The sequence below is a fragment of the Drosophila serrata genome, unplaced genomic scaffold (genome assembly GCF_035046125.1).
Source record: "Drosophila serrata isolate PLE 108 unplaced genomic scaffold, ASM3504612v1 contig_189, whole genome shotgun sequence".
Taxonomy (NCBI): domain Eukaryota; kingdom Metazoa; phylum Arthropoda; class Insecta; order Diptera; family Drosophilidae; genus Drosophila; species Drosophila serrata.
In genome coordinates, this window is record NW_028257087.1 from 8,501 (window position 1) to 33,844 (window position 25,344).

Genomic DNA, 25,344 nt, shown 5'->3' on the forward strand with positions numbered 1-25,344 from the left:
CATCATCCTTGTCAACGATTAACAATATCCGCTTCTCTGCTCCGGCAGTAGGTCGTCCTGGTCGCTGCTGGCCTGGTTCGGGGCTTGGTTTTAATTAGTGCAGCCCCGAACGTATTTTCTATTGGCCAATTCACCGCAGAAGCTTCATTACCGACTCTGCCGTGTGTGTATCATTCGCTCTGGGGTCGTGTGTTTGTGTGCCGGACAGATTGTGAGTCATTAAGTTGATGCAGCAGCAACTACAACAGGCAGCAACATCTGCGGAAGCCACACAAACAGGCAGTTAGGATTGCCACATGCCACGCCCACAACGGCGGTTGATGATTTCCTGGAGGGAGCTCGGGTTCAACTGTAACAGAATCGGTATCCGAGAGCCGGTATCATCACCCAGTATCATCAGAGCCCGGATCAGAGCGTACACAGAAACCGAACTGGAAACAGAAACATGTCGAGAGAGTTAACCTTTGTTGGCGGTTACTGCTTTTTGTACGCCGGAAACGGCAGAGCAACTCAATCAGTTTTTGCGGTTTACGGTGGTTGGTGGCCTCGGCCAAAGAGGAAACGCTAATGGCTCACAAATGGCACTTGAATAATTGAAAGCCGGAAGCGGAGCAGAGCAAAAACGGAGGCGAAATGAAGCGAACGGATTTAGCCAGCATTGCAGCCTGCACATGTCATTGTCCATTGTCCATTGTCAGGTTTTTTTTATATACACGTTATAGCCATGTACACAAATTGCACTCTTCAACTACAAATTAACTACGAATTGTACTAACTAATCCCAGGAGGGGGGAGGTCTAGAGCGAGGCATCCTTCTTGCTTGCCTGACTGCCGGAAGCCGCATGATCTGGGTCCGAATGCGGTTTCTCTTTGTCCTGCGGCTGCTCCTTCTTCGCGTTCAGTTTTTTCTTCTCATTCGTAATTAGCTCCTCCAGCTCATCCTCCCAACCGAGAGCTTTGGCCAGAGCTAGGACCCCTGCATCGCAGTCGCCCAGAAAGGCCACATCCCTCGTGTTGTTGGGCTTGTTGTAGAGCAGCGATTGCTCATGCGGATCCATCCAGGGCACAAAGCTGGCCCGACCCACGGCATCGCGATTGATCAGAAGCCGCACGCATCGTGGTCCCGGCCGTTGGACAAGCGAAGCAAATGGATGCACCTCTAGGGAAGTGCCCATGATAATCAGAAGATCACAATCCTTGAAATCCTCATCCGGACACGTGTAAAACCTGGGCGGTAGATTCTCGCCAAAGAAGACAATATCCGGCTTGACCACGCCCTTGCAATTCTTTTCTCTGCAAGTGGGCAAGCGATCTGCAAAGATCTCCGCCTTCATCCAGGCCATGTCGTACTCTTTTTGGCACTTGAGGCAATGGTTAGTGTGGAAGCTGCCATGCGCCTCTATGATCTTCTCATCGGGCAGACCCGTCAGCCTGTCCAAAGTGTCGATGTTCTGTGTATAGTGACGTTTTAGCAGACCCTTGTCGTGCAGCAAACGGACAAAGTAGTGAGCCGGCGTGGGTATAAACGAACCTGGGTACAGTTCCTTGGCCAAGGCAAAAAACGGTGTGGGGTTCTCCTCAAAATAGTCTAGATCGAAGATGGCCGTGGGATGTGGCAACTTGTACTTCTTCAGGTTGCTGTATAGCCCAGAGCCTGGTGACCGAAAGTCCGGAATGCCAGCGGCTAAAAAGAAAGAGACGAGTCATTCTGGGATAGTCTAAGGATAACTATTTAGTCGAACCCACAGGTGGAAATGCCAGCTCCCACCATAGTCACTATATTCCGGAAACCATGTTCTCGCCAATGGCTAGCTAAGCCCTCAAACGACAGGTCGGGTATTACCTAGAAACCATCAAAGTTCTCTAATTAGTATAATTTATATTAAATACGATGAACGCTCACCTTCTCCAGTTTGGGACCTGCTTTTGTGTCTGTTGTGGAGCCTCCAAGATTTAGGGTGTGAGAGAAAAAGCGACGAATCATATCCATGGTGGCGCCGTCTGGAAAACGAGGTAAAATAATGGTTAGTTAGTGACAGTAAACGCTGTGTTTTTTGTTTTTGTAACGCACCTTGCCCGTCCTCTTCTTCGTCACTGGACGAGGCATTCGCTGCCGCTGGTTTCTCCTTCTCCTCCTTCGTTTTTCCACTATCACTCATGATTGGAATAATCCCTGCCCTCGGATAATACAGATATTTGAAGCTGCGTATTATTTTAATAGCTCCCCCCGTTGTTTTGGTTATTTGTTTTCGTTCCACGAAAAAACGATAGTTTTGAGAATCAGTGCTATCGATAACAGCCAATTGGACTTCAGCCTTTAGCTATAAAATAGCTGGATTTTGATTTATTTTTTTGTATGAATTTGTATGTGAGAAAAATAAAATATATTATTATTTTGCTTATTTTAATACGATATATTTTTATACTATATTTTATTAAGACAAGCAAATTCACAAGAACATGCATTCCATTCCACAATGCAACTTGTAGCCAGCTTCTGACCACCACTGAGTGCAACGATTATTCGATAGCTATTATCGGCGCACCCTCCGATATGCACTGCGAGAGGCAGCCCTGGCCTGCCACTCTTGCCCCGATTACTCGATTTTCGAAAGGTTTTGCAGCTCTGCCGTTCGCCCAGCCCTGGAAAACCACGCCAGTCATTTTTGTTTTGATAAGGATACGGATACAAAAAGAGCGTGGCCTGGAAAAAGTGCAGATATAGGCAAGAAATCACTGCAATTTACGGATAAATCGGTGAAAACAGTGCGGTGGAAGGTGCGCGAAATAGTGGGCGCGTATTCGAGCATTCCCGGGGCTACATACGTGGAAGGCAGCGTGTGGTGGCGGAGCAGAGGCGCAGAAGAAGAAGAAGAAGAGGCGGAGGCAGCAGCAGTGGTACACAGAAGAAGAAGGCGAAGCACGGCGCAGACAGCTAAAATAACAAACCAGGGAAGAGCCCGCGGAGAGAGTGAAGAGTGGTGCGGTGCGGTGCGGAGCGGAGTGGAGTGGCGGGGAATGGCTGTGGGCCTGGCGTGGCTGCCATTGTATAACGCTGATGGGCAGACAATAGTGCCGCGCTAAGACTTAATCTCGAATACCTCGCAGCACCATGCATCTGAACCATGCGACTGCCGCCACAGCAGCCATGGCCAACTACCAGCACTACCAGCTGCCCGCCTCCCACGGTGGTGGCGGTGGCGGCGGTGCAGGAGGAGGCGGTGGCGGAGGAGGGGGCGGCGGCGGTGGTGGTGGTGGTGGCGGTGGAGCTGGTCTGCAACAGCCCACGACACTGGCCAGCCTGCAGCAGAGCCCGTTTGCCCTACATCAACTGACCGCTGTGCAGGCCATTCAACATCCCACCCACCAGGCAATGCTCCATCCACAGCACCCGCTGGTCCATTTGCTGGACATCTCCACGACCACGGCGAATAGTGGGGGCGGAGGCAACGGAGGTGCCGGCAATCATACGCCCATTTCACCCATGAAACAGGAAGTGCAGAGCGTGATCAGCGAGGAAGAGGTGGTGGTGGACGATCCGCGCAAGAAGAAGCAGTGCCACGTGTGCAAGAACAAGTTCCGGCAACTGACCACGTTACGCAACCACATGAAGATCCACACGGACGAGCGGCCCTACAAGTGCAAGCACTGTGACAAGGCCTTCCGCCAGATCTCGACGCTGACCAACCACGTGAAGATCCACACCGGCGAGAAGCCGTTCACCTGCAACATTTGCGCCAAGGACTTTCGCCAGCAGAGTACGCTGATTAACCACATCAAGACGCACAAGGGTGAGTGTGTGGCATCTCGCTAAAGATGTTGTGATTCCCAACTTGACTCCCTCTCGTTTCTTTTTTTTCTTGAGCAGCGGCAGAGTCCAGCACGCCCACGTCCCTGCTGAACTATCAGCCGCAGCCGGGCAGCGGCAAGCATCGAAAGTCGCAGATGCAGGTCTACCAGCAGCAGCATCAGCGTGTCCAAATCTCAAAGACCCTGTACTCCGGCAGCTATAGCTCACCGGCGGCCGAGGAGCTGGTAAAGCCGTATCAGTGCAGCGTCTGCAAGCGCCGCTTCCCGCAGCTGACCACGCTGCACAACCATGAGCGGACCCACATCGATCCCAAGCCCTACAAGTGCGAGACGTGCGACAAGTCCTTCAGCCAGCTGGCGACACTGGCCAACCACAAGAAGATCCACACGGGCGACAAGCCGTACACGTGTTCCTACTGCCACATGCAGTTCCGCCAGCAGAGCACCCTCACCAACCACCTCAAGACGCATTCGCATCAGATAGCCGGCGGTGGAGCAGGAGCTGGAGGACCCGGAGGATCATCAGGAGGTGGCGGAGGAGGCGCCGTAACAGCCACAGGTGAGCCGCTTGTGTGTTCGCCCTACCAATGAGCCGCTTTCTGTTATCACTGTGTGCATTGATTATTAACGCTCTTCCCTAACGAAGCTTTTATTTAAATCTTGTGTACGCATGCTAATTCCATCAAATCATCCAATCCAACACGAACCAACCAACCAACCAACCACCTGCAGTGGATCACTCAATGCCCACAACTCTGGCGGCCGGGACGCAGCAGCTGACGACTGGACTGTTGCCGAACAACCTGCACGGCAATACACCGAACATCATCCAGCTGGACCATCATCCGCTACTGCATTTCCTCGATGGCAGCACCACGGTCAGTTCGGTGGTGGCAACGGCGGCGGCCGTTACAAAAGTTGAGCACTTCCAGCCCGGGGGAAGCGGAGCAGGAGGTGGCGGAGGATCACCGCCGGGACGCATGACTATTGTGGGTAACATCAATATGCTGAAGGGTGACAATCCGGATAGGCCATTCGGCTGCAGCGTTTGCCAGCGGTTCTTCTCGCAGCAGAGCACCCTGGTAAATCACATCAAGACGCACACGGGCGAAAAGCCGTACAAGTGCAAGATCTGCGAGGTGAACTTCCGGCAGGTGGCCACGCTGAACAACCACATGAAGATCCATACTGGCGAAAAGCCCTACAACTGTTCCTACTGCCCCAAGCAGTTCCGGCAGAAGAGTACGCTGCAGAATCACCTCAGGGTGCACACCTGCTAGACCTGCCAGACTCCAGATCGCCAGGCAGCCAGCTAGCCAGCCAGTTAAGCAGCCATTGAGGAGGAATAGTGCAATATGCATGCCACATAGCACATACACAGTTATAGATCGCATATACGGCATACGAATACGATGATTACATGAATACTATATTTAAATATATATACTCGAAAGTGTTATTTACCTGCTGTGCAGAGCGCAATTGTATGTAACTATATATCGCGTAGAGAGCCGATCCACATGCGTGTCCAATTGTAAATTAAGGCTAAAACCATATTCGCATAAGCCACGAATGATTACGATAACGATGATGATGATGATGATACAGGGTGTGTGTGTTTAAGCCTAAACTCTACAGCTATCCTAGTGTAGGATCGATGCTCGAGGAGCGTAACCTTTAGACCATTCTAAGCCATTTTAATCTAAGGTTAATTTTTATCTTACCATCAGCTCGGATTTCTAATGAAACTCGTTAACAAATTATACACATTTTCCTTGTAAATTATACAAGTTATTTAGGCTCTTATTTTCTAGTTCTGATAAATAAAAATCGTTTACACTTTACACATGACTTAGGTCACCTTAAAAGAGTTGAACTTCTTTAGAGAAATACTTTTTAATTATTATTATGATTACTATATTTTATTTTTACTTTTCACTACTATTTTCACTGTATATTCCCTTTATAAAAATACACTGAGGTGTTTTAACTAGGAATATGTATTCCAAGCTCATTGGAAACTGATTCTGGACAGACTTTGATATTTGTTCTTAATGAAAAACAAAGCACTCGTTATTCTCATATAATTTAGTAATTGTTAAAATTTCTAAAAAAAAAAAAAAAAAACAACAACAAAATGGTTTGGAATTGCCTAAAGTTTACTCCCCGTCTCCGATCGATTTCGATCCGATCCCTTAAGCTATATCCCCCCATCTGCCACTGTTGTCGATCCCCAAAAGCCCCAGTCCCAGCCTATTAGTTCCGAGTATCGGCTTCTATTCAGCTTTTCTCGTCGTGTTAAATGTTAAGCCCGCCAGCAAAGTAAAGTAAATTAATTAAAAAGTAAAACTAGTTATTGCTATACTACAACAACAACTGTGTGTAATCCCCGCCCCGCCCCCCGCTCTAAACTTACGAAGGAAATCGAAAAACAAGCAACTATTTATATAAGTGTACTCTTAGCGCATATTTAGCAGCATCTTCTACTCACATGACTACAAGCGGAGCAAAGGCGCGATCGCACATAAATAATAATCAATAATACATTTAATGAACGAAGGAATACGAGAAAAAAAAAGAAAAAAATAAAACCGGGTTGCTTATAGAACAAAAAATAATACTTAGAAAACGGAGAGACAAGAGGTAGTCCCTATATTAAGTGAGGCGATGATCAAGGAGAGAAAATAAAAACGAGTAAAACCAGCTACTATAATTGAATTGACCGAGATCGTAAATGTTGTAGAGAATATATAGTATATATACAAAAAAATATATATATAAACTACTTGTAAATGTAAGCGAAGCGAAGAGCTAAAACAACAATAAAACATGCAAAAACAAAACAATTAAATACGAATAATATTATGATTTAAAAATGGAATAGTTTTCTTTTAAGAATATGTTTAATTTGTTAAGAACCACACTTTTTTTGAATCAATTTAAAAGTAAACAAATCAGAATTTATAGAAGCTCAGGGGAAATTTTCCTAATAGAGTTAATAGGGTCTTATCAGCATTACAACAATTACAATAGTACAACATTACATCAATGAACAACCCATATATTAATTTATTTGTATTGTGTATAGTTAATAATTTATTTTCATATTCAGTATATAGTTTTCTACTTCATTTTATAAAGCAGAACCCCCAGCACTATGAAAACGCACTTAAATTTGATTTGAAAAAGGGGAATTTATTAAAAGTTCTTTTTAAGGACAGCGTGGCATATCAAGTTTGCAGGTTTTGAAAGGGAAAAGGGACAAAAAGGGGGGACTGTGTGTGGCTGTGTGTGTCTATAAGAGATACTAAAAGTAAATTACTATAAGCACTTTATTGCATTTAATCTCTAGGGGTATGTTGCACTGCGTGTTTATTTTTTTTGTTTTTCGTTTTGTTTTGGGGATGGCAGAGAGCCTCTCGAGCATTGTTCATTTATTTATTAACTATAAATCGTGTCAGTTAATGGTAGTTACATGCCTAAAGTAGGAAACGGAAAGGTGAACTAGCTAAAAAAGTCATAGCATCTTGGTTAAATTGGAATTTTTTACGAAATCTGGTGCTGCAGCATCTAGGCGAACGTGTGTGTGTATTTGTATATTTATATATATATTAATTCAATCGTCATCCTAACCTACCCAGGGTGAGGATTATACATGGAAAAGATACTTGCACTTGGACGTTGTCTGCCTGGGAGAGACTTGGATTGTTCGGGATCTTACGCACGACAAACACTTATATTCCTATGTACATGGAGTTCGTTATTTTATAGATGGATCTTCTGGCCACGCTTCTCGCTCAAGATCAAGATCTCTCACTTTATGTGGCAGAAAATTTACAATACAGCAAAAAGACAAAAAACATTCTCTTTACTCTAGGTCGTGTATATATGTATGTCTTCTATAGGTTGACCAAATAGTATAGCTTAAGCCTAATACCAACTGACTCCATCACTCCACACTCCACCACAGCTCTATTTCAGTAGCCAGCGCAGCAACAGACTAACTAGCAGTCCAATCAAGGCATAAATCACCGACTTCACCACCGCCGACTGCGAGACACCGCCGCCGAGCATGTTATGCGAATGAACACTTGGGTGACCATGCGGCGGTGCAAACTGCATGCGTTCCAGACGCTGGCTTATGTCGTTCAATTGCCGCGAATGGATCTCCAGTACTCGATTCACCTGGTCCACGGCCAAGGTGAGTCTGAAAAGTAGATACAAGAATCAATTAATAATTGTCCATAAATCGATTTAAATTAACAATTTATATCAAGAATATATAGTATATAGCAAAAAGAATAATGATTTATCCCATAACGTCGATATATCACAATGTTAAAAACATCGACTTATGCATAATATCAGACATCGTTTTAAATATCGACACAGTACAGATAAATCGTTATTTTCTTATATCCCCATTGTGATTAACAACTTTCTACTCACTGTTTTATGGCACTGGATGAGCTGCGCTTTACTACTCCCTGTGGCGACTGACTGGAATCCGAATTGGTGTCACGAGGTGCCAGTACTAAGCTCTTGTTCTTAGCCTTGGGCGCTATAGAGCCTCCTGCCTGTACATTAACAGATTGTCTTTGACTTCGCGATAACTTTTCGACTGGGCCACGAGGGGGATGGATCCCATCGGTACCATGGACAATGGGCACCGATTTATGCTTCGTCTGTGTGAGCACCTTAAATTGGCACTCATATTGACGCACATCGTTGCGCGGATCCCAGGGCCGAAGATCGGCGTATTTGTACATCCACTGGCCGTAGTTGTCCAATTCAAATAAATCGGGCATATGTGTGGACTCGGTACTGGCTCGCTCCTTGGCACTGGCTCGCTGGTGTTCCTCCAATTTGGTCTTCTCCTCGGTGGCGGCCACCTGATCCTCACGTGCAATCGCATCGGAGACGTGCTGCCACAGAAACTGCGACTCGTTGGGCTCCTGTGAATCGATCGGCACCATGTGCCGTGTTAAGCGCTTGGAACGCATCTCGGCATCTGCTCTAAACAGCAACGTTTCCTCTCCCGTCTTGGTGTCCTTTATCCGACACTCCTTATCCCAGTGACCATTGATGGTGGCCAAGGTCTCTTTGCCCATCTTAATCTTGCCGACAACAACATTGGTTGCATCGGCACCGCCAAGGAATGGCTTCAGCTTGAACTCCAGCTCCGTCCTGTAACCGGTGTTCTCGCACTCGATGTTTATCTTTCCGCCTAGCTCCATAGAAAGCGTGCCCATCAGAATGCCCTTGCAGTGGGCATACGGCGTGGTCGCCGTATAGCACTCACCGCGCGGCAGCAACGTCATCGTGGCAGCGCCCTCAAGCACTGCCGAGGTGCTGTTGCCGTAGAACTTCGATTTCGCCAGGATGGAGCAGGTGATGCTGAAGCCGTCCTCACGATTCGTCACATAGAAAGCAGATACGGGCGGATGGTGGGAGACCTGTTCCGCAATGTAAAAGGTGCGGCTGCCACTGGGATGCTGCCAGTAGCATCGGAATCGTTCGCCCAAAATTGGATTATAGGGCTTCTTTAAGCCCTTGGGCTTCTTGTAGAAACTGGACAGGTACCATTGCACGACTAGCTTCATGCGCGTAAACGCATCGTCCTCCTGCACGGCTCTGCGATTGGAAGAAGATTGGAATTACTAATATATTCCAAGCGATAGATGAAGAGAAAACCCACTTGGAGAGCAAGTCCGCATGATAGTACGAATCTGATAGCTTATCCAGAAACGAGCGCGGCTCCAGGATGAATGTGGGTAAGACCACCTTGCTCAGATCCATACCCGGTCGCACCTGCTTGACAATGCACCAAATTAGGCTCTTGTTCTCCTCAGCCAACTCCTCTACCTGCTCCCCTTGCTGGAAATACAGAAGAAGTGAAGAACGATAAGTCCAATATGTTTAGGCAATTCTTGATACAGGATCAAAAGAACAATCTGCCATCCCTTGTAAAGGATTAACTCCGATTTACGTACCTCGCCAAACTCCTCTTCGGCAAAGGGCACATAGGTTGTCTCCTCACAATCGTGGTCCATGTTGTCTTCCTGCACCGGATCTGCCGGATCTGATTCTGATTCTGACTCCAGGCCAGACAAAACCGCATTTGGCGCCTCATTCTGGCTATCAGCGTCTAGATCTGCAAAGGGAAACACACCTATGAGATAAGAAAGTTCAAAACAGCGTCAAAAGCAGTTCACGGACGTTTTTTTTTTTTTTCTGGCAGCCTGACTACGCCATTAGGGGATCAAGATCCACCTCACGGTTGTCATAGGGCGACTACTGCAGCACAAAAAGTTAACCATACGTAAGGAGCGAATTGTGAAAGAGAAGCTTAGGGAGCCCCCTATTGCTAAAACGATATTATTACTAGAATTTTGAACAATAAGTTCCAAAGCTACTCAGATGTCTGATGAAGATATTGATGATGATATCTAGCTTCAACTTAAAAGTGGAGAAACCAACAGAGATATATCAATGATACTCAATGTGGATTTCCCATTACTGATGATTGCATCGACAAACTAAAACGACAACCAAAACAAAAGGGGAGGGGCGTCATTTTCACCCTTGACATTGAGACGAAATCGCGGCATCACCAGACAATCGGGCGGAGCGCTAACGGGCCGCAAATTTCTCTGGCTCTGACCGTAGTCGCCGTCATCGTCGTCGTCATCCTCTTCACTGGAGCTGCTGTGGCACAGAGCGGCGCCCAGGGAGATCGACTTGCTCATGGGGCTGAGATGACGACGCTTTCGCTGGCGCCTTACCAGACCGTGCTCCGCACTGGAGGCATCGCTGTACGAGGTCTTTCGCTGCTGAGATAGCTGCCCAAAACGCGGTAGTCGCTTGGTCCGCTCCCAGTTGCTAACGGCGCTGCTGTAGAGCTGCTGCAGCAGAGGAGTTGGTGCCCGCTGGCCGGTGGACAGACAGGTGTCGGAGCGTGAGAGCTCCACATCGGCCGACGGCAGGGTCAGGAACTGTGCCCACTTACCCTGATCGTTGAAGTGCTTCTCGTAGTCCGCCTCCGACCATTGCGTCTCATGCGACACCGGCAACGGTTCACCCACATAGCTGGCCGAGGGAGCTGTCCCTGTGCTGCTGTTGGAACGCAGCAGGAGAGCCGAACATCTTAGGGATAGCTCTAGGGCATCCATCCAGCATTTGCCAGCTGCCTGACTGGGAGCCCGGAAGATCAGGTAAGCGGTTGGCAAAGGCTGTACAACGGCACCTTGGAATATAAAATATTTTTATTAACTTAGTTATATTGTTTTTGTCAAATATAATGTATACCGATGGTTTCCTTATCGGGTCCTCGTGGTGCCCAAATCGATTGCTCCAGGGGATGGAAGAGCTTAAAGCAGAAGCCATCCTTTTTGCTGGGACGTTCGATCACCTGGCAGGAGGTGAGCATTACCGTGCCCACCCAGTGATTGCTCTTGGTCTTTTGACTTTTGTAAATGAGCAGCAGGCCAGGCTTTAGCACACACCAGAGTTTTGTCCAGGACTTGAGAGTACCTCGAACCTAAAGTTGGAGTAATTCAATTAAATAAAAGATATATTTGGGTGAATCTAGCAGTTCTTTCTTACCTTTAGCCAATCGGCTAGGACTATAACCGCTGGATCCTGCAGGGAATTCATCAGCTCACTGGCCACACGCTTCTTCTCACGCCTGTAGTTCTTCCTTTGGGCCTTGTATGACTCCTTTCTATTAAGCTTGGCGGCATCGGCAGCAGACTATTTGGATGTATAGGAAAATATATATAGAATAAGTTAAAGTAGTTTTAAAGAACCTAAAAACTAGGACCTTTCTCCCATTGCAGCATTTGAAAATATTTATATACTTGAAATACATTTGCTGTAAGTATTTCGTAATAAGTTCTAGTTTTTCGTTATTGGCCCAGCGATTGCGCCAAATGTTCAGCGACAATTGTGCCCATTTTGGAGTAAGCTTTTTTAAAGGCGAAATCCGAGACGCATTGTTAATCTAATTAGCATTTATAATTTGCTTAGTGAAATATTTGTCACTTCCTATGGCCTGAATATCATATCATATCATATCATTGCACGTGGCACCGAGAGGTCTATATATGTATGTATATTTACTATTATTTATCACAGAAAGTCGGCACATCGATTATAACTAAATTAGACAACGGACCGGAGCTCTGTTCTTATCGCACAACCAGAATTTATTTCCACAAATTTTAAGTATTATATTTTCACTTGCCTTATCTGCCAGATTGCCATCCCGACTATCCGAGGCCCAATTTGCGATTCCTGCAATATGGAAAATCATAGTTTATGTATGGTGTTTCAGGGCTATAATGAATATTGAGTGAGATGATGTTGTGTTTATATATAGTAGACATGATGATTTTAATTCCACGAAGTAGTATCTAATCGATCTCTAGACGTTTTTACGATCCAGAAACGAGACCAAACAACGGGAAAAGCGCGAAAAATCCAAAATACATAAAAAGAAGAAGACTAAAAACAAGAGATATGTAAATAAAATAAAAAGCACACGCCAACAAGGTGCGAGGTTACTCTTGAGGGTAGGCAAGGGGGGCAGCATCGAGGGCAGCGATTTATTTATTTTACGAATATGTTTTATTTTATTTCACAACGATATACACAGAGAGAGGGAGAGAAGATTCTCTCTTGGGTCTTTTTGGGGTCTCAAAGATCTTCGACTTTTTCTCGCATTGTCAAGTGCCTCGCACTTGCACTTTAAGCATCGCCGCTGCCCTCGTGTGTCTTTTCACATTCTTATTAATTATTTTTTATTGCTCAGCTAAAAATAAAGGCCGACCAAAAACCGCCACAAGCAATATTTGAATATGCACAGCACACAACCACACACACATGAAACAACACAAAATGTGGTGAATTAATTAATTCCCTTGGGATATAATGGTTTAATAATTGTCACTTGCTTTGTAGGAGATTCATGACCACTAAACTGCGACTCTCCAAAATATTTATTATTATTTATTTTTGCATATTTTGTTGTGTTTTGCTCATTCACGTTTTTTTCTCTTTTGTTTCATTTGTTTTCTTGCAGGGCGGTACTACATGGCGTATGCGTGATGCGAGAACCGATTTCGAGACGAAGCCGACGTAGGTTTATTTAATTTTTTGCAGTTTCCTTTTCTTTTCTAATTTTTTGTTGTTTTCGAGTGTGTGTTTTTTTGTATTCTTTTTAATTTTCTGCCTGCCGCTCGTCCGCTGGCCGCTCGCCGACTGATTGAGATATATTATTGAGTCTGCCTGAAACGCGCGCACGAAGCGCAAAAACACAACAAAAAGCACCAAGCAGCCGCGGCAAATGACAAAAGCACTAAAGCAGCGACGCTAGCAGCTCTGTCGCTGCGCAGTTGCAGCGCAGTAGCTGAGGAATACTCTAAAAAAAACTATTATCTCTCTCGTCATATATTTTTGAAAGATAAAAACTAAGCAAAAAATACTAGCCAAGCCAAAATATATTACAAATGAGAGGAGGATCATCTCTGTAGCGGTCACTATGTCTCTGTCTCAGTTGCTGCCAGTAAGTACGAAAGTACAGTGGAAACTCCTTATAACGAACTATATACATCAAATACTACTTGTAAAATTTTAACTTGAAAAACTAAAAAAATAGGAAAGATCTTTGCCTTATTAAGACTGTCTTCTATGGATACATATTTCCCTATATAATAAATGGTTTGTCTAGAAATTATGCTTTATTGACTTTAGGATTGAGTAACCACCATAAATAGTATTATTATTATATATATTTTAAAGAGAAATACTAAAAAATTAATAAAAATCTTCATGGGTCTCTTTCACGAAGCTATATCTCTGTTATAAAAAGTTAATGGAAGAATTAATCAAAGCCTTAGAAACGTTTGTTTTGGAGTTACCTAGTGCTTTGTCTTAGTTAAAAGTTCACCTGAAACTTAACAAATATATAGGTTTTTATCTGCTTAAAAAAAATAAATATTAATATAATGCCCTCCGTACCTTGTCCTATTTCTCAACACTTAATCACTTACACCATAATCAATTAATTAAAAGTACATTGCAATGCAATCTACCTTGCTTTCTTTATAATTTCACTATATCGATTGTGCCCAGTACTAGGTTGTACATACATGGACACTTTGTGTACTTTTTTTTCCACCCAGATAATGATATCAGTGCTGTCTTTTCTCTCCAACACAAACCCAGCCAAGAGAGAGAGAGAGAGAGAGAAACTCTCGCAACGATATCTACATGGGGTTATTAGCAAGTCCCACTGATATATGACCTCATCCTCCTAATGTTTGGTAGCAAGCAAAAAAAAAAAGCTTAAAATTGTTTCCTCAGGCGATAAAGATCATCTTAACCTATCCCAAGATGAAAAAAATGCAAATAGTATTTAGAAAGTCTCTAAAAATAAAGGAAAGAAATGATTCTTTAGAAAGTTATTTACTTTATAATTAATAGAATGATACATTGCAGGTCTATTAACTAATAGTTGTGTCATACAAATATGTGAGTCAAAGTCCATGATATCGCAGTAAGTCCCTCCCCCTAGCAACTTCCATAAATAGATAAAATGTATCTCACACCTGTTGATGTTATGTAGGCCATGCATGATATGAGGAGGATCCACCAGAAACTAACAGGTGTGCAGCAGAATTGATATCTAGATTTTGAGCATTACTCATCGCTGAAATCAGAACGAACCCTATCAGCAGATAAAAGAAAATGTTTTGCCGGCTGATGATTTGTCACAAAACATGACTTCCCATAAATCCAACACAACCTGAATGAGTCAATCGTTGGGCTACTCAATAGCCCCTCTTGGGGAATCCTTGACTCGTTTACACTATCAACGAAACCGATTAGTATTGTGTGGCCAAATTAGCTCTTATCGAGGTGCAAAACTTTCTGGCTGTAAAACTCTAATGAATGTCATAACTAGTCGCTGATAAGATATGATTAGCATGGCAGGCATTTTATCCAGGGTCCTCGGCCACAGCACAAGTTGAGTGGCAGGGCACTTTAAGTATTATTAATAATACTCTCGCACCGAACAATCGCAAAAATCGTTTTGATAATAATGCGGACAAAAACAATACCACTGCGCCCACAAAAACCAAAAAAACTGAAAAAAAGCGCAGCAACAAAAGCTTTCTAAACAAAAAATAATAATAAAAGGCCAAATGCGTCACACCGAAATTGGAACGCATGGCTGGTCTGGGTCTGGTCTGAATCTAGGGAGGAGCGGGTGATGCCTCTATGGGAAATGCATACAAATAGCTCCGTTTCAGCCAGGTTATATATTTTATTTTTTGGTTTGCGGATCAGGTGATAATCATGAACATTACGAACGTGCTGATCATGTAAATGAAAGCCAAAAAAAATATATACTCTAACCTTATGATGGGTAAATGATGATTATTTTTAGGATCGTGCCGATCGCTCAAGTTTAAATAGTGTACTTTATATGAGATGATGGATGGAGAAGTGCCACGGATGTTGTATAACCGATAATTGATGGAATGTGAGGATATATATTATTCTATAAGGCAATGAAGTAATGTATATCAAAAAGGCTTTTAATGGGATGTACTTATGGAAGCATTAATTATTCTAAACAAGTGATCATGGAAAATGTTAAGGAAAGATCTATAATCTATGATCTATGATCTATGATCTATGATCTATGATCTATGATCTATGATCTATGATCTATGATACATGATCTATGATCTATGATCTATGATCTATGATCTATGATCTATGATCTATGATCTATGATCTATGATCTATGATCTATGATCTATGATCTTTGATCTATTATCTATGATCTATGATCTATGATCTATGATCTATGATCTATGATCTATGATCTATGATCTATGATCTATGATCTGTAAATAAAAGCAATGATCTATTTAAAATACTTTCTAATAATACATTTTCATAGATACTTTCTCAATGATAAGTTATAACTAGATGATTATGAATATGAAATAAAAATGATAAAGTGATCAAATGCAATGGGATCTACACTTGTTCTAACTGTGCTTAAATTTTCATTTGATTTTTACTTTTCATAAATTTTCTTTTTGTTTGGAACTTCACCTGGCGATGATGGCGCTGGACTGTTGCTCAAACTATCCGTGGACGGAAGTTTGGTCATGAGAACTTTTAGCGAAGGTCGCCGTTTGAATTTGAAATCGAATACTGAGGAGCAGAGTTAGCAGCACACACACATATATACGGGGAGGGAGAAAGAGAAAGCGAGCAATATGTATATAGATATATATATATTATATATAGGATTATAGGCTTATAGATCTTAGGTCACTGGTACAGACAGCTTTACGAATATTACGTATACGACACTTAGACACTGACACATTGTACACGGGAATCTTAAGGATAGTCACACGCAGACACACAAGTTAATATAAGGACATACATCTACTACTAAGTTGGAGACAGTTATCTACACTGAGGACAATCAGGGTATGTATTGATAACATAAAAATTACATTTTAAAGAGGAAAGCAACTAACACCAATATATACATGGTTTAAAATCTGATATCAGTTTTGATATGTGTTTATATAATTTACAAATAATTTGGAGTTCAGCAAACAAAAACTTGTTGAATTTAATGAAAATTAAAATCCCAAACTAAAATAAATATACATAACTTAACTTTAATTTTATCAATGAAATTCGAGTCCCCTTCTCCCTATTTTATATTTTTTAAATAAAGCTCAACAAAGCTGATATAATTTACTCTTCCAAGTTTCAACTTATCACAGTTTATACTGAGTAAATCCTTGACAAGGCTAAGCTCTAATACACTTGATCCAATCGGGTGGCGTGAGGAGGACATGGCTCGAGACAACGCCTTCGACGGGCGCACATCCATTACCATTACGGCCTTAATTATGGCCGCTCATCAATTGTCTGGCTATCGGACATGGGAGCTCAGCACGCAGCTTTCGTTCGCTGTGCCAAGGAGCGTTGAGGAGCGCCATGGAGGCGCCCGCCCGGCTGGCGGTAATTAAGATTGCTATGGCCGATGGCGATGCAGATGCCTCATGTTGATAGGATGCCCGGATTGCCCTGATTGATTTTAAATAAAGCGCCATCGCCTAGCAGGCAATCAATTTACGCAATTAGAGCACGCCTCCGTTCTTTCGGATAGTTCAAAGTTCAGCCTCAATTTCCGCTGCCCACAACATTTGCCATGTATCGAAAGAAATGTTATCAGACATTTGGGAAATTGTGTAAAGATGAGCTTTAAGGGATGAGGGATGCTTGACATTTATTATTGTTGTTGATATCACTGCACAAAGAATACAAGAAAAATCTACAGTCTTTAATTTTATTTTTTATAACCTTAAAGCGATGTTTTAACCCCACTGTTTAAGTGCCTGTTAGCTAGCTAACCGGATTATAAAATCCCTAGATAAAGTTATCGTAAAGAAAATCGATTACCAATACTCTGTTAAATTAAAATCTGAATTATTTGTCTTTGTCAACTTTTCTCTTGCTTAATCGAAAAAGATTTGACAGGAAGTCTGGCTTTCTAACAGGGACTTTATCTGATCATAAAATCAACTCTTTTTAACTTAAAAATTCTTATTTAATAGTACGATTTACATTTTATTTGTAACCATAAGCTTTTTCTACATTCCTTTAAATAATTATATAAAATTGGTAAATGAAAAGTGTTGTTTCATATATACTAATATTACTATCTATTTTTCTCTCAATGTCTTAACATTCCAGCACAAAATAGTGGCCAGGCTCCAGCGAAGGATAGCTGGAGGACATTCCTTTGCGTGTGGCAGTTCAGTAAATTCGCGGCCAAAGGATGCCAGCTGATGCAAGGCATTGCAACACAGCGCCATGCGAGTGCAATTTCAGTTTGCCTGCCGCTGGGCTTGGCCAAGACTGACGTCACATTTTGGGTCGCTGACATGGCGCCACTCTAAATGACCCCCCTTAACAGCACAAACCCCTTTTGACCCCGCCTCAAAAACTATATTTTGTTGCTTTTTTTACGTAATCCAATTACAATTTAGTTGCCTCGCATCGTGTGTGTGTGTTTGTGTGTGTGTGACCTTATGGTGTCGACGGTTAGGCTATTGGTCACTATATTTTATGGACTCCCCACATAACGACCTCAACTGGAAACTTCACTCAACTAAACTCAATAGGTGGGCATGATATCAATTCCAGGGGAGTTACACAAAATCCCACTCAACTTCCACTCCTTTTATTACTAGCTAGTTTAACCACTTTTCCCCCTAATGTTTTATTTATTGGGCGGTAATTTGCCCAAAAGCATGCTATAAAATATTCATCGAATCACACACACACACACCTGCATAGGGGGTGGTGGGGATGAAAGACCACACACAATCATGAGATTCGTTCAGTATGCAAATGCAGATGTAAATCGCATTAGCCAGGCTGATTCTCTTCTTTACAGAGAGAGAAAATTAAATATATATATAGGAAAGAACTATAAACTATAAACTATGATTTATGCAATTATAAAACTGTTTCTATCCTTCATTTCTAATGTCTAAATTCAAGAATACTTTCTAAATCTAAGTAAACAGATTTTCCTGCTATTTAAAGGTATAATTTCTAGTCTATATTAATCGTAAAAATAATATTCTACCAAAGAAATACTAAGTTGGTGGGAAAATTTATGCTCTATTCTATTTATTATTAATTTTTTTCCTACATTGCAACAATATTTTCAAAGTTCAATTAAGATTATCTTGATTGTTCAGCTATATGAGGCTCAAAAAAAGTTGTGGTGATTTTATGTCGTTTAAAACCGACAACATAAACACAATTTTTCCAGCATAACTTATCCAACATAAACAAAATGAATTTCATTGCAAAATTATGACATTTATAAAATTTCCAAGTTTGTGTCTTCAAACAAAAGTCATCACCCCTTTTTAAACTGTACAAAAAAGACCCCCAAAAAAGCTCACTGCACTTCTCTGTTTCAATCTCCATCTCACTTTTGACCTTTTTGGAGAAGGGAAAGAATTTTCAGCGAAAACAAAAATAGAATTCAGCATGCTGGAAGGGGTGGATGAGAACAAAGAATGGGTCCAACAACTGACCCCCTTCGCAGCCAGTTTGCCTTCACCTCTTTCATGAGGGCTCACTTAAGGGCCGAAGTGCTGCGAAATGAATGAAAGTGCAGTGCAGAGATTTGCTGAAAGCTTTTTTCACTTTCTTTATTTATAAATAAATAAATAAATAATAAATTCTTTTCTGTGCTAAGAACTTATAAAGCGATTTATAGGAAATTTCTGTCAACAAGCTTATAGATTTCCTGGATATATTTAAACTCTCTTAACTAAATAAATTCATTTTTGTACTAAAAGAATTTAACTAGAATTGAATAGAATTGAAAACCGTGAAAATCATTCGTTCAAAGCCAGAGTTAGCCCAGAATTGGAGGAGGCATCACACAAAATGCAGTCAAGCATCGATTTTTGCGGTATTTATTTTATACGCAATTTCCCTTTCACCGCAGAGAGAGAAGCAATGGAAAAGCTTCTATATATATATATATATATATATATGTGTGTGTGTATGTTTACACCTTTGTATTGGTTGCAGGTGCAGCATTTTCGAATATTTATGCCAATGCAGTTTTTCGCACAGTTCTCCATGCGGGTGCTATTTGTTCGCACCCACTGTGCCACCCATACCACCCACCTTCCAGGGGCCATAAAAATAAACAGCAAAAGAAGTAGGGGGCTACAATGGCAATTATAAAGTCGCATACAGTTGAAAAAGTGAGTGCTTGTGCAGCTAATTGCGTATATATAAGATATACATAGATGCCAGTGGTCCCTGTATCAAGTTATTAGGTAGGATAATAAGATATTTTGTTAAAAAAATAAAGTAAGAAAACTTTAAAGCTAAAAAATTACAAGGTTACAATTTAATAACCAACATAACCCTATTAAATAGGAACTTTTCTTTCCTGATCATCAAAATCATAGAGATATTTTAAATCGGATTAAGGTTAGGAGAGCAAGCCGGCCAATCCAAAACATTTATTTTATTGTCATTAAGGAACCGTTGCGTCTCTTTGCATTCGCATTATCCTGCATAAAAACATAATTTTGGTCCTTATTTTGATCCGAAAATGACAGAGGACGATCTTGTAACACATTTTTGTAGTCTGGACTTTTCATTTCTGAGCTTGTAAAGCACTGTTCAAGCGTACCAGACGCATGAAAGGCTCCCCAAGCCATAACTGATCCACCTCCAAAATTGCATGTTAGGAACATAAGGGGATCCTTACCCAAATCAAGCCAATTAGGACGAAACCCATCTGGGCCATCAAGATTACATTTTTTCTCATCAGAAAAAATTATCTAAAATGTGAAATATTGACAAAACCCTTTATAACCAAAATTGAGTTAAAATTCCATATCGAGGTAAAGTTTGTTTCGAAATTGTTTTCGGCAAACTGAAGTCGTGCTCTTTTGGGCTGCGGTTTTAATATCGGAATTTTTTTAAAAACTACTCTTACAATATTTTCGGAGCTTAGCAATGTTCGTCAGATAGTCCTACGGGACACAGGACGACTGCAACACGCAGAAAGTGAGGCACAGGATGAAAAAGAATTGCTTGCATTGTTAAATACTCGACGTTTGTCGCGATCAGATAGCTCCGGCTTTCTTCCAGAGCTACGCCTGACACCGTACCCATCCACATTTTTCAAAAATTTGGTAATAATACAGCGTTTTCGACCCATCAGCCGGCATATTTGGCTAACATTAAAGTCAGACTCGTTATACGCCTTAATTTTTCCCTTCTCTCCTTCGCTTAAAAAGCTACCATGCGGCATTTTATTAAAAAATGAATAAAATATTTAACAAAATTATAAAAAAAACAATAAACACTAAACCTTCTTCTTTAGCCGCAATAATTGAAATGTGTCGTATCATTATGAAACAAATTCAGGGTAGCCTAAATCAAGGCGTGTGTGCTCTTTTTACCGCTAATTATAAACCCCATTAAAGGCCCACCCTAATTTACACCTTCCTATATATATGTAGATAGGGTTTATGCCAGCCGTTATGGATATATATATCTATCTGAGCTATAAAGTAATACAGCATGCGAGTATAAATTTAATGACAGTTGCAAACCATAAAGCAAACAATAAACAACAGCTACAAAAACCACGAATGACATCGAAACAAATGGTGCGTGTGCAAAAGTCCCGTAAACACACAACGAGGGTTCCCTGGAAACCACCTGGAAACCCCTATCCACCGCACACCACCCCCCTTCTCATATGCATATATTCCCAGGTCAACAAAAAGCAAAAGTTATCTGCAAATCGATAAAGCGCTTAAAATATGAAAAAGTTGGGGAAAACAAAACAACAAAATGAATGTTAACTGTCTTATTGTTGTTAATATGTAAAGACAGTTCAATGAATTTTTACTTATATTCAGATAGGCTTAAATCACTCGTCTGTAATGTATTTTTCCCATTGATTTTGCATATGAATATTGTATTCAAATAGTAATTGAAGTTGAATTTTATGTGACAGCTATCAGACGGTCAGAAAATTGCATCTCGACAACAATAATTGATGCCAAATCGGCTTTAAATATTCGTTTCATAGGGGAAAACTTTGCTACATGTAGGAAAATCTATTATCAAATATAAAACCTTGAATTCAATATAATAGAAAATCAAAATATACAACCAACTATGTTACTATATATGAATGTACAAATAGAACTGCAGTTAAATTCATCAGATACTCTATGTTAGCTAGCGAAATGTGATCTCATCTTTTCTGTGTGTGACTTAATTCAATTAAACCAAATCGGCTTTAAATATTCGTTGCATAGGGGAAAACTTAGCTACATGTAGGAAAATTTATTATCAAATATAAAACCATGAATTCAATATAATAGAAAATCAAAATATACAACCATGTTTCTATATATGAATGTACAAATAGAACTGCAGTTTAATTCATCAGATACTCTATGTTAGCTAGCGAAATGTGATATCATCTTTTCTGTGTGTGACTTAATTCAATTTAAATGAGTAAAAAAAGCCTTTTGTATAGACAACTAGACGAACGTCACATATGGCGTTCTTCTGATTTATTAAAATGTATACCAAATGTATGTAATATGTACACAAAAATAAAAATAAAACGTCGAAGAAAAATGTTTTGATTGAAACTCAATTTTCAGATAAATATAGGCCAAGGAAATATGATCTCATCACTCTACAAAGATTAGATAATACAAATGTAAGAAACATAAGTTAATTTGATAAATGAAACTAGAAAGCAAATAAAATAAACCGTTTTCCCTATAGGATATGGTACTTCTTGGATTACCATTTGAATGCAAATGAATGCGGGTTAACTCAATTACTGAAATAATCTGCATAAGTAACTTAATTACTCCATTAAACTGATGAGAATGGGCCGGGAAATGGCCTGCCTGCGGGAATCGGTTGCCTAGGAAACAGCTGTAAACACAAAAGCAAATCGAATACGCACAGGTGTAAAATGGCAAACGAGCCAGTTAACCCCACGAAACACCCAAAAATTTGTCGACTACCGAGTAGCCTAGCAACCGGACCTGCCTGACAGACAGCCAGACAGACAGCCAGACAGACAGACTGACAGCGACGACTACTGGTATGTATGTAAATCAATTAACACCAACACATCTCGCATGGATGAATGAGCCCGCAGAGCGGAAGCGCGCTAAATGCCAAACAAAAGCCCAGTGTTAAGCGATAACGTGGCCCCCGGGATGGGAGGTTTTGGGTGGATCGGATTAAAGAGACGAGGGGTGGGGGTGTGGCGGAACTAGCCGGCTAAAGCGGGCAGATGATGAGTGAGCTGGAAATGTGAGGAGCAGAGCCAACACGCTCAACGCTCAATCAAAACAAACAAACCCCGGGAGCACCATTCGGAAATGAAAATCAAAACTGATAACTATACGGTAAAGCAAATCTAGAATGTACAAATACGGTCAAAGCAAGAGCTCAGATAACTATCTGGATTACAGAACTATTTTCAATTAGTTAATTCATTAATTACTATAATGTATCTCATTCAAGAGTTTAAAGTGGTAAATTTGTTCTTGATTTATGACCGGAAATTGAGTTGTTATCAAATGATCCATTTTATTAGTTTTGAATTTCCAATTTGCTAATTATAAGCACGTTCGGTGCATTAAAATACCTTTAAGCCTTTACTATAGTCGGAGAAAATGTATATTTTTAATAAAAAAGCAATAATATATCAACTTTAAATAAAATAAATTAAAGAAGAGGGTAACTAACTTCGGTAACTTCATAACTAACCCAAAAATCTAGTAGTTTCAATTCGGAAATCTTGTACTTATTTTAGTTAGGTTAAAATTTTAAATAGATTTAAAAAAATACAAAGAACAAAAGATTAAATTTAAATGGTCATATTGAAAAAGAAACCCGGTTCCGAAAACTAATCTTCAACAAAATCTAAAAATAAACTCCATTAAAAGTTTAAACGTTTGACTGGTGTCAGTTTTCAACACATTCCATTATGTTCGTTTGGTTCTGTTCTGGGTGCTAGCAGCTTGACCGCTATTGTGTTGGCAACTTTGTGTGATTGTGATAATCGTTTGCATTAGATTCGAGTGCGAGTGTTCGAATCAAAAACAGTGAGGAGGGGGAGCGGGACAGAGTGATAGAACGTGTGTGTATGTGTGAGTGACATTGGCTGAAAGAGAGGGAGAACACGAAATGGAACGCAAACGACATCGAAACAAAAGGGGTGGGGGGAGGGGGGTAAAATGGGGGATACTTTTCTAGGCAGAATGAACGGACGACTCACCTGTCGACTGACGCAGTCCGGCACTGTTGGGCGGCGTAATGCTGATCCCGCTGACACTGCTGGCGGCGCCAACACTGACGCCCAGCGATTGATTCGATGCGCCCATGGACACTGCAGTGGGGGTAACAGCACCGCCACCGCCCGCTGTGGGAATGGGCGCCTGGAGCTGAAGGTGACTGCCCGTGGGAACGCTGCTCGATTGTTGCTGTTGTTGCGGCGTCCCAGGCATTGAATGCGAATGCGAGTGCGTGGCAGAGGTGGAGCTACTGGGGGCCAATGAGTCACCACCGGCCGCCTGCTGCTGTTTGGCACTGTTTATCCGGATGGGGGTGCTGCTGCCGGTACCCGCCACTGGCGAGGCATTAGCGGGGTTAGCAGGCAAATTAACCGTTGCCGGGATACTGTTGACGGGGGTACTGGACATTGCCGACTGCATGGCTGGGGAATTCTCTTGTTTATTGCACAAAATTTGATCTCTTTGCTAGTTTTGTGTTGCTGCTCCTTTTGCTGCTTCTGCTTCTTCTCGTTTATTCGCCTTCCCTTTTTGCCCTTTCTATCAATGAGGCATTGCTCCAGTTGTCGTTTTCACAAATACACATACATTCATACTCCCCACACACTCACACACACACACTGCACGGCCGGACGCAGGCCAATTATTGATTTTGTTTTACCCGCTCAAGAGTTTTTCCCTCCTTTGCCTTAATTTTTTTTTGTTTTGCACTGCAATTTTGTATGTTCTTTATCCCGTGGCTACGTTGACTTTTTATGTTATGGCCATAAGAGAACGAGAATTGGAAAAATAAGAATTAAATCGAAGCCGTGGGAGCGCGTGTGTGTGAGTGTGTGATTAGAAGCGTTTTCTTCGGCTCAGCTGGTCAGCATGTGAAATGGATCGAAACAAACGGCGGCCACGTAACACCGTTTATTCTCATTTCTTTTTTGTATTTTATGTATTTTTTTTTTTGGTACCAATTAGTGGCAGAGTTAAAGAAAAGTGCTGCTGCTAGCACCAGTACGATTCTCTCACACTCACACACAAACACGTTCACTAGCGCACGTTTTGTCACACACTTTTTCGTTTTTCGTTTTTGGTCGCGGTTTTCGGCTATCGCTCTCCCTCTCCCACTCGTGCACGCTTTCACGGTCCGGCGTCGTTGGCGTTTCGCGTCCAACTGAAGCTGCAGTCGTCGTCCGTATTCCAAAAAGCTAAACTTGTTTCTTTTCGCTTTCGTATGAGCTCATCCACCACCACAGCGAACCCCCACAACCGCAAGCACCGCGCCCCTCACACCACCCAGTGACCGGACGAACAGGCGGCGGGCCAAGACGCTGGAAGTGCAAAAGCGAAACAAGCTTTTCATGTTTTTTTTTTGTTTTGTTGTTTTTGGGGAGGATTACAAGGGCCGCGTCAGCTGTCCCAAGTGTGCAGCCCTGGTTGGCCAGGGCGGCAGGCCAGCTCAGTGCTAGTAACAGAATCTGTTAACTGCGATGTTAAAAAAAATTAACATTACAGTCGGTTCCCGAAAATGGAACCCTGTGAGATCTAGTTGTAGCAAAACAAAAATACATATAATAAATTTAAGGTTTTATGACCTTTGAAATAATGT

The 25,344-nt window shown here is 41.8% G+C and overlaps 3 protein-coding genes across 16 annotated transcripts; 1 reads left to right on the top strand and 2 right to left on the bottom strand.

Annotated features, from left to right (window-relative positions):
• Nucleotides 1-647: 647 nt before the first annotated feature.
• Sirt2 (NAD-dependent protein deacylase sirtuin-2) lies at nt 648-2,319 on the bottom strand. Its single transcript, XM_020958108.2, has 4 exons — nt 2,072-2,319; nt 1,904-2,001; nt 1,747-1,843; nt 648-1,684 (listed from the first exon to the last, which is right to left on the bottom strand). The coding sequence occupies exons 1-4, from the start codon at nt 2,157-2,159 to the stop codon at nt 798-800; spliced, it is 1,170 nt and encodes a 389-aa protein (XP_020813767.2). The 5' UTR covers nt 2,160-2,319; the 3' UTR covers nt 648-797.
• Nucleotides 2,320-2,584: 265 nt separating this feature from the next.
• Nucleotides 2,585-6,661, top strand: LOC110188564 (uncharacterized). Of its 2 annotated transcripts, none has more exons than XM_020958322.2 (3): nt 2,585-3,791; nt 3,869-4,369; nt 4,543-6,661. In XM_020958322.2, exons 1-3 carry the CDS (start codon nt 3,113-3,115, stop codon nt 5,088-5,090), a joined length of 1,728 nt encoding a protein of 575 aa, XP_020813981.2. In that variant the 5' UTR covers nt 2,585-3,112; the 3' UTR covers nt 5,091-6,661. The 2 variants fall into 2 exon arrangements, with proteins under 2 accessions (XP_020813981.2, XP_020813982.2); XM_020958323.2 differs by having other exon boundaries at nt 2,593-3,791; nt 4,457-6,661.
• A 323-nt stretch (nt 6,662-6,984) lies between these two features.
• Orp8 (Oxysterol-binding protein-related protein 8) lies at nt 6,985-25,147 on the bottom strand. 13 transcript variants are annotated; one of them, XM_086829198.1, is made up of 11 exons: nt 24,809-25,143; nt 23,735-24,496; nt 15,943-16,044; nt 12,056-12,105; nt 11,416-11,562; nt 11,119-11,350; nt 10,820-11,056; nt 9,804-9,964; nt 9,509-9,687; nt 8,260-9,444; nt 6,985-8,017 (listed from the first exon to the last, which is right to left on the bottom strand). In XM_086829198.1, exons 2-11 carry the CDS (start codon nt 24,168-24,170, stop codon nt 7,783-7,785), a joined length of 2,964 nt encoding a protein of 987 aa, XP_086685324.1. In that variant the 5' UTR covers nt 24,171-24,496; nt 24,809-25,143; the 3' UTR covers nt 6,985-7,782. The 13 variants fall into 13 exon arrangements, with proteins under 13 accessions (XP_086685324.1, XP_086685316.1, XP_086685317.1 ...); XM_086829190.1 differs by having other exon boundaries at nt 10,394-11,056; XM_086829191.1 differs by having other exon boundaries at nt 10,394-11,056; nt 24,771-25,117.
• Between the last annotated feature and the right edge of the window lie 197 nt (nt 25,148-25,344).